Here is a 14,942-nt window from a genome sequence, read left to right on the forward strand (position 1 = left end):
CCTGCTGCCTGGGAGGGGAGCTCGGGCCGCTCCGCTTTTCCCGTCCGCAAGCGCCGCCCCCCGGGTTCAGGGTCGCTCTGAGTCGCCCACGAGAGCAACGCCAGGGTGCGGGGCCACCGAGTCTCGGCCGCGGCCTCCGAGCGCCCCGGCCACCCGGCGTTGCCCTGTCGGCTCTTCAGCTCCCCGGCTGCAGTGAGGCCGCTGACGGCCCGCTTGTGCTTGAATCCGCAGGAGGGGACCAGGGAAGGAGAAAAGGGGCGCGGGGCGAGGCCTGTGGACGGAAAAGGTGGCCTGGAGGACAACGGTGGGGAAGCGGCTTCCAGGCAAGCGCCGGAGTTCCACTACGTGGGGCCGCCTGGACGAACCTCGCTGCTAGCGACGGTTTGGGCGCCCCTGTCCGCCTGCGGGGGGCTCTTCCCTTTCTTTTCTCATTGGCTTGAATGTAGGTATCTGGCAATACTGGCGGGGGGCGGGGCGGTCCCAGGGCCCCTCGTGGAATGCCCATGGCACGCACGGCCAGGAAGTGAGTGCTTTGTGTCACCTCTTGGAGCCTCAGTTTTCTTATCTGGAAAATGGGTATTATGACTCCTTCCACATCAGATTCTGAAGTTCACTGGGATCAGGAGTGTGAGCAAACGGGCTTTTAAATGCTACAATTTCTTCTAAACCTTCCAGGCACCCTCTCCAGGTTTCAAGGAGAGCTGCAGGCTCCAAGAGAAAGTCTCCAGTTTCTTTCTTTCTTCAAATGGCCAGGATCCCTTTCTAAGCCCTAGCCTGGCCCCCAGAGTCAAAAGAAAAAAAAAAAAGAAAAAAAAAAAAGGGAAAGGTACTGAAAGAAGAAACAATTCCGTTCCTGAAAGAGGAGCTGGTGGGGCACCAGTGTTTCAGAAGCCATCCCCAGGTTTGACGGCTCATTAGTGCTGACAATCCCAAGGAGTTTCCTAAAAGGACTGAACCCCAATTTACAAGGTCAGTCACAGGTGACAAGAGTGGAGTCTCAAACGGAAAGATGCCAAAGAAGGCGGTAGAGGAGTCAGAAGGTGTGTCCCCCACCTTCCATGATGCCCCTGTGGTCTGCTAGACATCTTGCCCAGCCTCCCAGAGCACCTGGCAACAGTCACTGCCCTTGTGGCCCAGTGGAGCTGTAGTTTTAGTGTGGGTGGCGGGGAGGGTGACAACACTGCCTACACTTGGAGGGGCGAGTGCAGGAGAGACAGAACTATCTCCGCCCCTGCGGAGCGGTCGCCTGAGCAAGACCAGTGGTTCCTAATTCCTGCTTGCCTGTCTGTGTCCATCAGTCTGTCCCTCACTCATCTTTGCTTGGCCTTAGACTCACTTGAAGGCAGCTGAGGGAGAAGGAAACGGGGACCTGCTTTGATTCTGTTTCTTTGACTTTAGTAGTGAATCCAGACAGCCTGTGTGTTGAAGGATTGATGCGTTTCAGCGTGACGAAGGAGGTAAAACTCTAGGGTCAGGTCCTGCGTGTAGCTCCAACAGGTCAGTGCTGAGTTCCTGGGTCTGAAATGTTAGGTCTAAGATTGTCTAGATCTCCGCAGCCCCAGGAGTTCACAAGCTTCTGCTAACATCCAGAGAAGGACAGCACCAGTTACCTGCAGTCGCCTGGGACAGCAAAGGCCCAGACCAGCGTCCAGACACTCCTGGGACCGCTTGGCCCCCAGGTGGACGCTTTGAACAGTTACCTGGAGGTTGCCGCCTGGATTTCCAGCGAACCCCGCGAGGATTCCACGACCTCACCTCACGGGAGAGGCTAGCCTGCCCCGAGGCAGATGGGGTCCGCGCGCTCCAGGAGGAAGGGGACGGTCACCCGGCATGTCCGCCGTGGCCGCCCAATCCGTCTGGTGACCAATCGCTACCTCTGCAATAACCACCAGGACCCCTGTCTCGAGCTATCACTGGCCGCCCACGAGGGGGCGCGAAGCTGGGAGAGCCGCGCCCGGTGACCCCAGCTCCCTCTGACTCCACGCCAGGTGGGGCCAGCGCTGGGTTACAGGGGTCCATTCTTTGAACCACCGTGGTTGGGCAGCGGGATCTGGGACCTCAGGCATGGATGTGTGGGTCCATTTGCGCGGTAGTTGGCCATCGGCCTGGCACAGGTGATCATGGCCGCCTCGTCATTTTTAGAACTGAAATCCTTCCCCCTTCCTTGCACTCTTCGGAAAGAAGCCCGACTCCTACTGGAGCTGGGATTCGAAGAGCTGGAGCTGATGGAGGGAGGAGGGACGCATTTCCAAGTCGTTCTCTGTACTCTGTAGTCAGTGAGCCTCCACAGACTTCCTCTGCCGGCCCAGACTGCGGTGACCTCGGGAGCTTGGCAGTGGGGCGCCACCCCCGCACTCCCCTGCGCACGGGGCTCGGGGGCTCCGCGGCTATGCCGCCCGCTCCGGCCCTCGCCACTAGGCGCCGCTGCGCGCACGCGGATCCCGGCCCAGGGAGCAGCCTCCAGGGAGGACGCCGGGAGGGATTTTGCTCTAATAACAATTTTTTAAAAGAACATGTTTTAAAGGTATGAATTCTTTTCGTTTTCCCACCCTCTCTCTGCGCGTTCGGAGAGGCCTGGTGACTGGGAATCACAGTGGGTTGGAGGAATTCTTAACCGAGCCCTGAGGCCTCTCCCTCCCGGGACACCTTTCCTCGCGTTGGCATTGGGCTTGGGAAAGGGCTCGCCCTTCGCGGACGTCCACGCTTCCCACGCTTCCAGTGCGGGCTCACGGAACCGGTACCGACTCACTGGGAGGGCCCTGGATGTGGCGGAGTGCACCAGGTGGGCTGGACCACACCAGGCGGTGGCCTGACAATAATATTTGTTGAACGGGGACTATGCCAAACGTTAGCGCACTTAACTCCTCTCAACAACTGTTAAGATTTTGATATTTCCTTTTCACGGATAAGAAAACTGAGACTCAAGAAGGTGGTGGCAAAGGGAGTGACCCCAGGTAGCACCTGGGCATCTATCCCGAATTGCAGGAGGCGATGAATGCACTCCAGGCAGGAAACTCAAAGCAGATAATTATGAGAGATCCCCCCAAATTTCTGTCCTTTGATGCCTCCCACTAGCCAGGAATCCAGGCTTCTCTCACCCCAGCACCTGCCCAGGGAAGTCCCAGGCCTTTGGGGGGGAGCATGGAGAAACTAGTGGCAGGAACGTGAGACCAGCAATAGCTTATGTTTGCACAACTATGTTGGTTCAGTCTTGAAGCCCAGCAAGGAGCCCTGGAGGTGGGCAGGTAATAATAGCAACATCAGGGACAGGAGCTAACTTTTATTACAGTTCATTATGTGCTAATCACAGTCCAAGCACTTTGCTTGGCTTATCTACTTAAATAATCCCAAGGGCCAAGATACTATTATTTATCTCCAGTTCACAGAAAAGAAAGGCACCGAGAGGTCAGGCAATTTGCTCAAGGTCACCCAGACCTGACTGGTGTTTTTGGATGGGGCAGGTTCATTACTGTATAACATACAGTGAAATTCACCCTTTGTAGTGTACAGTTCTATGAGTTTGGAAAAACGCTCATAGAGGTGTAATTACCACCATAATCAAGAAGTAGAAGGGTTCTATCACTCCTCAAAACAGGCCTGACTTCTATCCTCCACTGCCTTGCGGGCAGCACTGACCAGATTTTTATAGATGACAAGATGGAGGTGGGGAGATGTTGTGGTGTTTGCCTAAGATCGCTCAGCCAGTAAATGACAGATCCCAGATTCAAACCTTCACCTTGGGTCGGCTAGTCCAGCTGTCTGTTTAATGTAGATTCCTGCTTCTACAGAACCCAACTTGAGGTAGTTTGGGGTAGGAAAGAGAGCCCTTTGCCCTAAGATGGAGCCTCAGAAATCCCCACTGCACGCTCCAGTACTTAACCAAACACCCATCCTTCTAGGGCAGCTAGGAAACAAAGAGGGGCCGGATTCTGCAAAGGCCTAAGCCACGAATAAAGTGAGGGGCAGCCTTGAGGTGCAAGGAGCAGGGGTCGAGTTGGCCCAGGGTCCGAGTCCAGACCAGAGTGCCCAGTGCCCTGGTGAGCCTCACCCACCAGTCTGGTTAATGAGTTACTGTCTTAGTTAATTCTCCCGCACGTCAGGGGCGGCAGTTCGAACCTTCCCAAGTTCCTCAGGTCCCGGATTGCATGAATTAGCATAGATTATCTGGCTTCCAGGGCTTCTGCGTGGCCCAAACCCCTTTCTCCCTCGCGTGGGCCGGAGCGAGACTTGGGGCTGGCAGAACTTGGGGCAGAGGAAACGGACCCTGCTGCTCCCTCACCCTTGCCCACCTGCCAGCCACAAGAGACCCCGGGGCAAACCTCCGGGCACTTTGCAAGAGCTGGGTGGCCTGCAGCCAGCCGATATTGCAGGAAGGGAGACAAGGATCCGAGCAATCTGGGCCCTTTGCCTGGGCCAAATGTTCCTGCCTCTGGCAGGAAGAGGAGGGGATCTGGGCTCCAGACTGTGGCTCACTCCCTTGAGCACTCCGGACACTCCTAGCCAAAGGTAGGAAAGGGTTTAAGGGAGTACCAACAACACTTTAGCGCCCAGTCTCTGACTTTTAAAAAAGGTCGAACGCCCTTACATTTTAGACACCATGGCATACCTCACTCCACCTCCCAGACACTAACTGGATCCCCTTTGCCCTCAAGGTCATCTCCTCTCACGCCCCCAGCCAAGATCACTAATACTGGGAAATAAATGGTCATTCCCCACGCTGCAGCCAGGGCAGGGCTTCTAGTACCCCTAGTTTTGACCCTCCATCCTTCCTGGAGAGCCTTCCAAGGAGAAGGAGGACCTCTCCCTCTGGTTCCAGGATCCATGATCTAAGCCCACCTAAATCGGGTGTTTCTTTCTGGCTTTGGAAATGGACGTCTGACCTCTACCTCCACCCCAGGCTTGCTGGCCAGCAACAGCCAAACACCTTTCAGGGTGGCTTCAGGTTCCCTGCTGGCCTGGGCACGGTGGGGCTTGTGTCCCTACAACTTAACGGAGGGAGGGATTTCTGAACTGGAGACAGTATCTCTGGAGGTCCGTGGTTCAGGCCACAGGGAAGTACATCTCCAAATGCACCCCACCAGAAGAGGCTGGACTGAACACCCTGCATCCTTGGGCCTGCGGAAAAGGATGGGTGCGTGGGGGGGAGGGGCAATGCTGCAAAGCAAGACCACAAAAACCTGGGAAGGGTGAAAACCCAGCCACCACCCCAGCCCAGAGCTGGCGTCAGAGGTCTGAAGCTTGAGACAGGGTCAGGTTTCTCCGGGCATGAGGGCAAAGCCAAGGCCCACACCTGTCTTGTGTGTGAGTGTGTATATGTGTGCACGCTCTGGGAAAGTTGGGGGGGTGCACGGCACACGTGATCTCTGTTAGCTAAGGTCAGGTACTCAGACAACCCCAGAAAACACACCTCAAACTCTCTTGCCTGCGGGGTTTTCCCGAAAGGGTTTCCCCTCCCCACCCCAAAACAAATTATGCCTGGAATAAAGAAGTCGAGAAATTGACCTAAACAGAAAAATACAGCAGATGAAACCAGAGAGGGTCGGGGAGACCCTCAGGGCAGGGAGGTAGGTAGCTGGGCAAGCAGGGGAGTATGTCCAAAGACCCAGGCCCTCCCCTGATGAAGCTGGTGGTGGAAGCAATCTGGCTCTCAGGACTTTGCTCTTCTCCCCCACTCCCAGTCGACTTTTCTCGGGTCTCACGGCAACCTAGTCACCAAACACAGGCATTTCTTCCTCCTTTAGAGAAATGGCATGGACCTCTAAGTAATAGATTTAAAGGATGCCAGATTTTTTTTCTCATTAATTGTAAACGTGCAAAATACCTGCTGGTACTTCACTTTAGAAGAATGCAATTGGCAAGAAGAAAAAAAAGGAAAAAGAAGCGGCTGATGAATAGATAATAGATCTTTAACCACCAATAAACAGAGAGCAGCGCCAGCAGCCTGGGGGATGTGATCATAATTATGCCGCTGCGTGAGCCAATGGGGACGAGGGAACTCGGCCCTAAAATCATCCCAAAACCAAAGGCGAGCTCGAAAATGCGGACACGGCCTGGGACCGGAGACGCGATCTGCCGCCGTAGTTGCAAGCCCCGCACAGCAACCCGCCCCTGGCACGACAGATGGCGGAATAATAGTAGAAATAATAATAATAAAACAACAACAGCAGCAGCAATAGTAATGATGACAAAACTAACGCAAGTCATAACGACAGCGTAACGATAATAGTAACACCAAGTCCGCCTTTCCCCTGACCTTGGACCCCCCGGTCCCAGATACCACCCTTAGGAACGGTTTGGGCGAAGGAGGTGAGCACCCTCCCAGAGAGAAAAAGCCGGGAGCCTGTGGGGCTGGTGGGAAGCCCGTCGCCCGGGCAGGGTCTTGACTCGTGTCTCAACTTGCAAACGAACAAACCGGGTCAAGAATCGCGAACGCAGCGACCCTGGGACCTAGACGCTACGCGTGGTTGGAGGACTCCCCCCAACCCCCAGCCCAGGCTACATCCTCACCTGGGAAACAGCCGGGAGTTCTGCTGGGGGTGGGGACTGATGTAACCGAACCGCTCGGTTAGCCCTCGCCAGGAATCCACCCCTGCCTCCTTACCCTCGCGGTGCTCCGGGGGGCGATCCCAGCTTCGCGGACGCGGGGCCACGGGGGCCAGCAGCGGCCGAGAGCTAGGCGCGAGGGAATCTGCGTGTCCGTCCGTCCGTCTGTCCCACCAGCTCGGGATCCAGGGGGCCGCATCCGAGGCGGCGCGGGCCGGGGACTCTGCAGGGACCGGGGTGCCCCGGAGGGAGTGGTGGTGGTGAAGGAGGAGGCGGTGGCAGAGGGGGAGGAGGTGGGGAAAGAGGAGGAGGAAGAGGAGGAGGAGGAGAAGAAGGAGGAAGAGGAGGAGGAGGAGGAGGAGGAGAAGGAGGAGAGGAGGCCGAAGGAAGAGGAGGAGGCGAAAGAGGAGGAGGAGAAGCCGCAGCGGGCGCCGCGGGAGCGAGTGAGCTAGGAGCGCGGGGCGAAGGCGCGGCGAGGTCGGCGGCCTGGCGGGCGCAGGAGGCTCGGCCGAGGCAGCGGCGCCGACTCCGTTCCACACTCGGCCGGGATCCAGGCCTCCGGGTTCCCAGGCGCTCGCCTCCCTCTGACGCACTTTAAAGAGTCTCCCCCCTTCCACCTCAGGGCGAGTAATAGCGACCAATCATCAAGCCATTTACCAGGCTTCGGAGGAAGCTGTTTATGTGATCCCCGCACTAATTAGGCTCATGAACTAACAAATCGTTTGCACAACTTGTGAAGAAGCGAACACTTCCATGGATTGTCCTTGGACTTAGGGCGCCCTGCCCGCCTTTTGCAGAGGAGAGAAAACTTTTTTTTGCCTCCCCCGAGAAACTTTCCCCCCTCCTCCCTGCCCCCAACCCCGACCCCCCCCCGCCATCTCCCCAAAAAAAAAAAAAAAAAAAAAAGAGAGAGAGAGAGAGAGAGAGAAAATTACCCCAATCCACGCCTGCAAATTCTTCTGGAAGGATTTTTCCCCCTCTCTCCAGGTTGGGCGCGTTTGGTGCAAGATTCTCGGGATCCTCGGCGTTGCCTCTCCCTCCCCCCTCCCCCCTCCTTTCCTTTTCCTTTCCTTTCTTTCTTCCTTTCCTCCCCCCACCCCCACCCCAAACAAACAAGTCCCCAATTCTTGTCTGTCCTCGCCTCGGGCAGCGGGCGGCGGAGGCAGCGTGCCGCGGTCGCCGGGAGCCGGGAGCCTCGGGCGCCCGCTCCTCGGCGCAGCATGTTCCAGCCGGCGCCCAAGCGCTGCTTCACCATCGAGTCGCTGGTGGCCAAGGACAGTCCCCTGCCCGCCTCGCGCTCTGAGGACCCCATCCGTCCCGCGGCGCTCAGCTACGCCAACTCCAGCCCCATAAACCCGTTCCTCAACGGCTTCCACTCGGCCGCCGCCGCCGCCGCCGCCGGCAGGGGCGTCTACTCCAACCCGGACTTGGTGTTCGCCGAGGCGGTCTCGCACCCGCCCAACCCCGCGGTGCCCGTGCACCCGGTGCCGCCGCCGCACGCCCTGGCCGCCCACCCCCTGCCCTCCTCGCACTCGCCACACCCCCTCTTCGCCTCGCAGCAGCGGGACCCGTCCACCTTCTACCCCTGGCTCATCCACCGCTACCGATATCTGGGCCACCGCTTCCAAGGTACGTGCCACGTCGCGGGGCTGCAGCGCGCAGCGTCCTGCACTGCCCTCGGCCTGCGCCGGGTGGGCGCTTGGCAAGGCCTTGGGAGGAGGTTCCTCCAGCTCGCGGGCCCGCGCGCCCTGTTCGGAAACTGGGCGGCGAGGGGCCGGGCATGGTGCTGGTCCCCAGTCTTCGAAGCTGCGGCCGCTTTGGGGGCTGGCCTGGGGCCGCTGGACCCCTTAGAGGGGGGCGCAAACGGAGAAGTTGTCCCCGAGTGCTCTCGGGTGGAGACAGGCTGGGACAGCCTTCTCTGAGCGCCGGCCGCCCAGGAGTCCCGGAGCCCGCGGGGTACCCAGGCTCTCCGTCTCCGCCGCGGTGCCCTTGCTGTCCTAGCTCCGAGGGGCACGGCCACGGCCCGCCCGCCTGGTTCGCCTTCGCCTGCGTAAGACCCTGTTCGCCACCCACTCCTCGTCCCTCCAAGCCTAGCCCCGCGACTTCTCAGTTCCCGACCCTCTTCGGGCGGCGAGGAGACCCTCGCGCCCCCAGAGCGAAGCCTAAGGGTTTGTTTTTCCTTTTTTTTGGAAGCCTGGGGAGGGGCCCGGAACCCTCGCGGGTAGTAACCTCCGAGGCTCGGCACTCTCTCCAAGACCTGCTCAAATGGGGGGCAGAGCGTCCTGGGCGGGAAGGCAGGTCCGGTCTGGTTTTTGTTTTTGTTTTAAAAGAAATGAACCGTATCAGGAGACGGGCTGGACGAAAAGATCTGTTTAAGTGTTTACACTTCTTGCTATTTTTTTTATTTGTTTGCTTTTTTTCTCTGGGTGAGGGTAGGAGGAAAGTTAAAACTCTAGTAAAGGGGACGAGTAATTAGTTTAGTGGTCGGAGCTGGGGGGAAAAGACCTGCCTCCCGCGACAGCCGATCAATACTCCGCGGCTTGTCCATTCATTAACCCTTTGCGTTCCTGCCAGAGCCTAGAATCCGGTAGATGTCACCGCCACCCCCAATTACAAACCAAACCAAACCAAACCAAACCAAACCAAACAAAAACAACCTTTCATCCTAATTCCGGGACCGGATTTGCCTCCATTCTCGCCTAAACTGTCGGTTTGTTTTTCTTTGTTTGGGTTTTTTAGTGAATCGATTTCCCACCCTCCTGAGTGAACCCGAAACTACTCTGGCTTTGCTCACAAAGTTTATGGGTCCTTTCCTCATTCTCTGCCAGCTACGCTCTTGGTGCCCCCACCAGGCCCGAAGTAGCCGGGATCTTCTGGGACCGCGGACAGTCCTATAGGGCGTCCGCAACTCGGCAGCCCCTGGGTTTCGATCCCTTCGCCTGCATCTTCTAGTTCTCTGGAGCGGGGCAGTGCTGAAGCCGGGTCCTCGGGAGGCAGTGGCTGCGGAAACCCGGCGCACCGGCCGGCGAAATTTCGGTCCCGGCCGGGCCGCAACCCCACGCCCGGCCTCTGCACTTTCCCGGAGGGGTAGAGACTTAAATAATTCAAAATTAAGTTCCCGAGAAAACTCTGGATCGCGGCCCGCCGCCTGTCTACCCCGGGGGTTAAAGTTACGCGAGGCTAGAAAAAAGAGAAAGTTTCTCTGGGTCTTGGGCGCCAATCCCGGGGCCTGGCTCTGCTGCCCCTCCTCTGCCCCGAGCGCCCGGGCGCGGAGGTGGTGAGGCCCGTGGCGCCAGGGTGGCTGCGAAGCCCGCCGGGGTCAGGAGCCTGGGGACTTGCCCCGCCCGGGCAGCGGCTGGGTGGGGGCCGCACAGGTACGGGCTCGGTGTTCCGGGGCGGGCGGCTGGGCCAGCGTCCTCTTCGCGCACGTCCGGAGGGCCCCGGGTCCCCACGGGCCGAGCCGCCCCGGCCGCGCAAAGGCCATGAGCGCTGTGCCCCGCCAGCCCGGCTCGGGAGAAGCGCGCGGCCCCCGGCGGGCCAGGACGGTCCCCTCTAACGGGACTTCTGCTGTATCTCCGGCAGGGAACGACACAAGCCCGGAGAGCTTCCTTTTGCACAACGCGCTGGCCCGAAAGCCGAAGCGGATCCGAACCGCCTTTTCCCCGTCCCAGCTTCTGAGGCTGGAACACGCCTTCGAGAAGAACCACTACGTGGTGGGCGCCGAGAGGAAGCAGCTGGCGCACAGCCTCAGCCTCACAGAAACTCAGGTGAGCGAGGGGTGCACCCGGCGACCCCATCCCACATCTCTGGCCCCACGCAGCTAGCACACAAGTGTGGAGCTCCGAGAGGGCCTTTGGCAAGGAGCCCGGGAGCTGGTTCCACGCTTGGGTTCAGAATGTTTAAGTTTGGAGGTGCCTGGCTTCCTTGGGCTCCAGCAAGGGACTCTAAGCCGACCCACCCCAGGCTCTGCGGAGACCCGCTGAGTAGCTCCCTCCTGTCCAGCTGGGCATGACTTACAGTTCTTGGTTAAGACACCTGTGCACTTTTGCTGAGACTTTCGGTTAGAGTCTGGGGACGGGGCTGGGCTCCGATAGAAGGAGAGCCCAGAAGGGTGAGGGGCGAGGGTGGGGGGTGCATGAGGCTCAAATCTGGAGATGTCTGGGAATAGGTTAAATGCGAGTTCTGTGCCACTGCAGACCCAAGGTTCACACCGACGGCTCCAGTTACTCCCCTTGAGGGGATCGGAGAATCAGAAGGCAGAGGCCAGACATCCTAGGTGCGTCCCTAAATCAGCGAAAGAGGGCTGGAAGGCTGCAGAGAAGGGCTGCCTTGGGGGACAGACCCTGGCGGCTCAACAGGACCCGAAGGTGGGCCTGGCTCTGGCCTGCTGGGGTCGGGGAGGAGGCCTAGGGCTACAGTAGGAGCTACTGTACGTGGAGCTGCAGGGCGGGGTCAAAGTTCCCGGCAAACAGTAACGTTTTGGGGCAGATTAAGTTGTAACACTTTTTCTGAGAGGCGCAAAGAGGTCGAGGCTTTTGTTTTTAAAACGTCCCCCTGGACAAAACCGAGGAGGGCCTCGCGGGTTGGTGCGGGGCCCGGCACAAGGCGCGGCCCAGCTGATTTCTCCTGGATAGCCGAGGCCGCGGTGGTCTTTGTCCGCCTCGCTGCCCACGCTGCCTGGAGTCTTTGTGTGCGTGTCAAGCCCCGAGCGCACCGACGCGCGCCTTGGGCGAGCGCCGGGGAGAAATGAACCGTCCTCCCCCTCAATTAGCAAACTCAAAGCAAATTAAACTCAGCCTTGTTCCAGCTCGGCTTTTTCATGGGGCGCTTTGGGGGGCTGGGGCATTGGGGAGAGCAAGCCGGGACCTGGGCTGGCCTTCTAAAAGGAGGGAGTGGGGCGGGCTTCAGGGGCCTGGGCTTCAGCTTTCGGGAAGGGACAGGCCTGGGGGCAGGAGAGGTGCCGTCACCAGCGTTTCCCTCACTGTACCTCACTGCTGGGAAGCTGGGACAATGTTGGTGTCTCGTCTGGTGGCTGAATGGGGACCCACTGCCCAGCTCCCCCAGAGGGTGATGGGGATGGCAGCCCAGCCCCACATCGTTGCTCCCTGGACCTCTAGCAGCTGCTCTGGGGAGATGAGGCCTCCAGCCCTGCTCTGATGGGAAGTGATGTGAGCAGGGTGTGAGCTTGGGCCTGGTGGGTCCTGGGGCTGGTCCGGAGGAGGGAAGGGAGGGAGCTCCATCTCCTCTCCTCTTTCTTAGTTTCTATCTCACTTCCTCTTTATCCCAAGGTCTTTCAGAAGCTTTCACTTTTGAGCTTCTTTCCTAGCTGGAAAGGTACAGCTGGGCTGGTCCCCAGGCCTCTGCATCCCACCATCCCCCAGGCTTCCTCCAGTCCTCCCCTGCCCCCCAACTCGTGCTCACCTGCAAGAGTCCTGGGCAAGGAAGAGGAAGCTCAGGCAAATCCTGACTGCCTACCCAGGGCCGAGGCCTTGCAGAGGAGGTGCTATATTTAGGCAATGCTGCGGAAACAGACAAAATAGAAAGCACATTGGGCCTTGCACAGGAAAGCTGCTGCAGCCGGCCGGGAATAAGGTCTTCCCTGCACTGGCTAGGTAGAGGGAGTCAGGGACTTGTCTCTTTTTATTTTCCTTTACTTATTATTGTTGTAGGGGTTTCCCAGGGTTTGTAAGGCTTTTGCTCTCAGCAGGAGGTGGGTGTCCCCTTCAGAGCCAGGCGAGCGAGCAGGGGCACTGTGCCCTCTGGGCCACCTGGCCTGGGGCAAGCGCCCCGCCAGGGCCCAGACGGGTAGGGAGCCGGGCTTCCTAGCTGATAGCACTAGGAGCTCGGCTCCCAGAAGGGAGGCCTTGGGGAGGCCCGCCCTTTGGATGCGCAGCTTGGGGACTGGGCTCTTGCAGGCGCCACACGGAGGAGGAAGCGGTAGGAGGGCGCTGTGGAGGAACTAACGCGCCCCATCTGCCTCTCGTCCACAGGTAAAAGTATGGTTTCAGAACCGAAGGACGAAGTTCAAAAGACAGAAGCTGGAGGAAGAAGGCTCAGATTCGCAACAAAAGAAAAAAGGGACGCACCATATTAACCGGTGGAGAATCGCCACCAAGCAGGCGAGTCCCGAGGAAATAGACGTGACCTCAGATGATTAAAAACACAAACCGAACCCCACAGAAACGGACACCACGGAGCAAAACAGAGACAGGGAGAGGAGGGATAGAAGAAGAAAAAGAAGAAAAAGAAGAAGAAGAAGAAGAAGAAGAAGAAGAAGAAGAAGAAAACAACCTACAAAACAAAAACAAACCGCACACACACATTCACCGAGAAGAGGAAGAGGGAGTCAGAGAGAGCTTCGGCGCGTCGCAGACTTTGGGCAGCGAGGGCGCAGGGTCCTGATCCCAGGCTGCGTGGAGATGGCAGAGGACGCAGGCTTCTTGATCAACATGCAACCCTTGTCTAAAGAGGCAGCTGAGTGAGAGAGAGAGAGAGAGAGAGAGAAAGAGAGTGAGAGAGAAAGAGAGAGAGTGAGAGAGAGAGATCCAAATGTGGCACAGCCGAGGGCGCTCTGAACAAGGGAAGCTGTCAGTCAAACGCCAACCCAGCGAGACAAGATGATTGGCAGGTATTCCGTTTATCGCAGTCCTGATTTTTAAAAAATAATGATAATAATAATGATGGTAAAAGAAAACCCCAACCAGGCACAGGACTTTTTCTTTTGCACTTCGCAGAGTTCCCCCCCAGTCTTTAAAAATAATTAGTAATACTAGCAATCGAAATTCCATATCCAGCCCCATCCCACACCTGTTCAAAAACTTGAATTGCATGTAGCAGTTGTTGGGCGAATGGTGTCTAAAGACAGAAAATGAATTGTAATTTTCTTTTCCTTTTAAAGACAGGTTCTGTGTGCTTTTTATTTTGATTTTTTTTCGAGAAATGTGCAGTCTGTAAACACTTTTTGATACCTTCTGACGTCAAAGTGATTGTGAAAGGTAAATGAAGTAGGCTCAGCGATAGTGGTCCTCTTACAGAGAAATGGGGAGCAGGATGGGGGGCTGGGGGTGGCGGGGGAGGGTGCCCACAAGAGGAGTCAGGACTTGTGCTGGCAAAGAAAAACCCTAAATTAATTCTATTTCTTGAACATTCCCTTTCCTAACATCCCGAAGGCTTAAAACCAAGAAGTAAACTCCTTTTGGTGGTTGGAAAGATTGGCCAAATTCAACCATTCGCTGTAAAGGCCATTCCCAAACTTTAAATCGATCTGTTGCAAAATCTGAAGGACTGTAGTTAGCGGGGATGATGTTAAGTGTGGCCAAGAACATGGCGGCAAGTTTTCAAGCACTGAGTTTCTATTCCAAGATCATAGACTTACTAAAGAGAGTGACAAATGCTTCCTTAATGTCTTCTATACCAGAATGTAAATATTTTTGTGTTTTGTGTTAATTTGTTAGAATTCTAACACACTATATACTTCCAAGAAGTATGTCAATGTCAATATTTTGTCAATAAAGATTTATCAATATGCCCTCAGAGTAGTCGTTTTGAGAAATTGAAGTGAGTTTTTTTTTTTTTTAAAGTATCTATAATTTGAGTGTGGTCCTTCTCCAATGAGGCTCAAGAAACCCAGGCTCCTCACCCACAAAAGGGCCAGACTGATGGATTCTTGGGCATTTTAAAGAGAGATGAGGGTGGAAAAGGGAGAGGATTAGGAAAACTTAAGTCCTTCAGAAAAGGGATGGGAGAAAAGTTTTCCAACCAGACCTCGGCCCATTGCAAGGCTCTCTGAGGGAGTTTGAATTCCAGGTTAAAAAATGCGTACTTCTCTTAACTTCTAGTTGTTGTCGTTGTTGTTTTAATCCGGACATACAGTTAAGCGTAGAAGAATATTCCCCTAGGATTGGAGGAAACACTTAGCAGGATCAGAATCCTGGGACTTTTAAACTGTGCTTCTGACTTCAAACCCCGAAATATAAGCTCCTCCCCCCCACCGTCTTTTCCTTCCTTCCCTTCCTTCCGTTCCTCCCTCCTTCCCTTCCTTCCGTTCCCTTCCTTCCTTCCCTTTCTCCTTCCTTCCTTTTCTCCTTCCTTCCTTCCTTCCTTCCTTCCTTCCTTCCTTCCTTCCTTCCTCCCTCCCTCTCTGTCGGGCCCCAATCTGCTGAAGGTGAAGAGGCAAGCCCAAGGGCCTCAGCAGCCTTATAAGGCAAGCATTCCGAGAAACCTTCAACTCTTAATTTTAACATTAAAGAGAAAGTTGTAACCAGTCTTGGAGGAAACTTAGCTTTTTTCACTCCTCCTTCCCCCTTCTGGGGGTACGAGGTTGTTTTTGCATGCTTCATTTGCTTCTTATCCTGATAGGCTGCATTAATCAGTTTTATTTCCATTGATAGAGAAACCTC

The 14,942-nt window shown here is 56.4% G+C and overlaps 1 protein-coding gene and 1 long non-coding RNA gene across 4 annotated transcripts in view; one reads left to right on the top strand and one right to left on the bottom strand.

Annotated features, from left to right (window-relative positions):
- LOC116643994 overlaps positions 1-6,812 on the bottom strand; it is a 44,334-nt gene extending 37,522 nt beyond the window's left edge. For both annotated transcript variants that reach the window (XR_004301682.1, XR_004301683.1), the window contains exon 1: positions 6,602-6,812. This is a non-coding gene — a long non-coding RNA (uncharacterized LOC116643994). The remainder of the gene's footprint in view (positions 1-6,601) is intronic.
- Positions 6,813-7,647: 835 nt separating this feature from the next.
- On the top strand, positions 7,648-12,820 carry EMX2 (empty spiracles homeobox 2). 2 transcript variants are annotated; one of them, XM_032423254.1, is made up of 3 exons: positions 7,648-8,172; positions 10,126-10,310; positions 12,534-12,820. In XM_032423254.1, the coding sequence occupies exons 1-3, from the start codon at positions 7,764-7,766 to the stop codon at positions 12,699-12,701; spliced, it is 762 nt and encodes a 253-aa protein (XP_032279145.1). In that variant the 5' UTR covers positions 7,648-7,763; the 3' UTR covers positions 12,702-12,820. The 2 variants fall into 2 exon arrangements, with proteins under 2 accessions (XP_032279145.1, XP_032279146.1); XM_032423255.1 differs by lacking the exon at positions 10,126-10,310 and having other exon boundaries at positions 12,534-12,637.
- Positions 12,821-14,942: the final 2,122 nt, after the last annotated feature.

This window comes from Phoca vitulina, unplaced genomic scaffold (genome assembly GCF_004348235.1).
Source record: "Phoca vitulina isolate PV1807 unplaced genomic scaffold, GSC_HSeal_1.0 scaffold28, whole genome shotgun sequence".
NCBI lineage: Eukaryota > Metazoa > Chordata > Mammalia > Carnivora > Phocidae > Phoca > Phoca vitulina.

Bases quoted from the DNA above. Each gene is read 5' to 3' on its own strand.
- EMX2 (XM_032423254.1), top strand. From the start codon at position 7,764: ATGTTCCAGCCGGCGCCCAAGCGCTGCTTCACCATCGAGTCGCTGGTG. The intron at 8,173-10,125 runs GTACGTGCCACG...TATCTCCGGCAG, and splicing joins TCTGGGCCACCGCTTCCAAG to GGAACGACACAAGCCCGGAG. The intron at 10,311-12,533 runs GTGAGCGAGGGG...TCTCGTCCACAG, and splicing joins TCAGCCTCACAGAAACTCAG to GTAAAAGTATGGTTTCAGAA.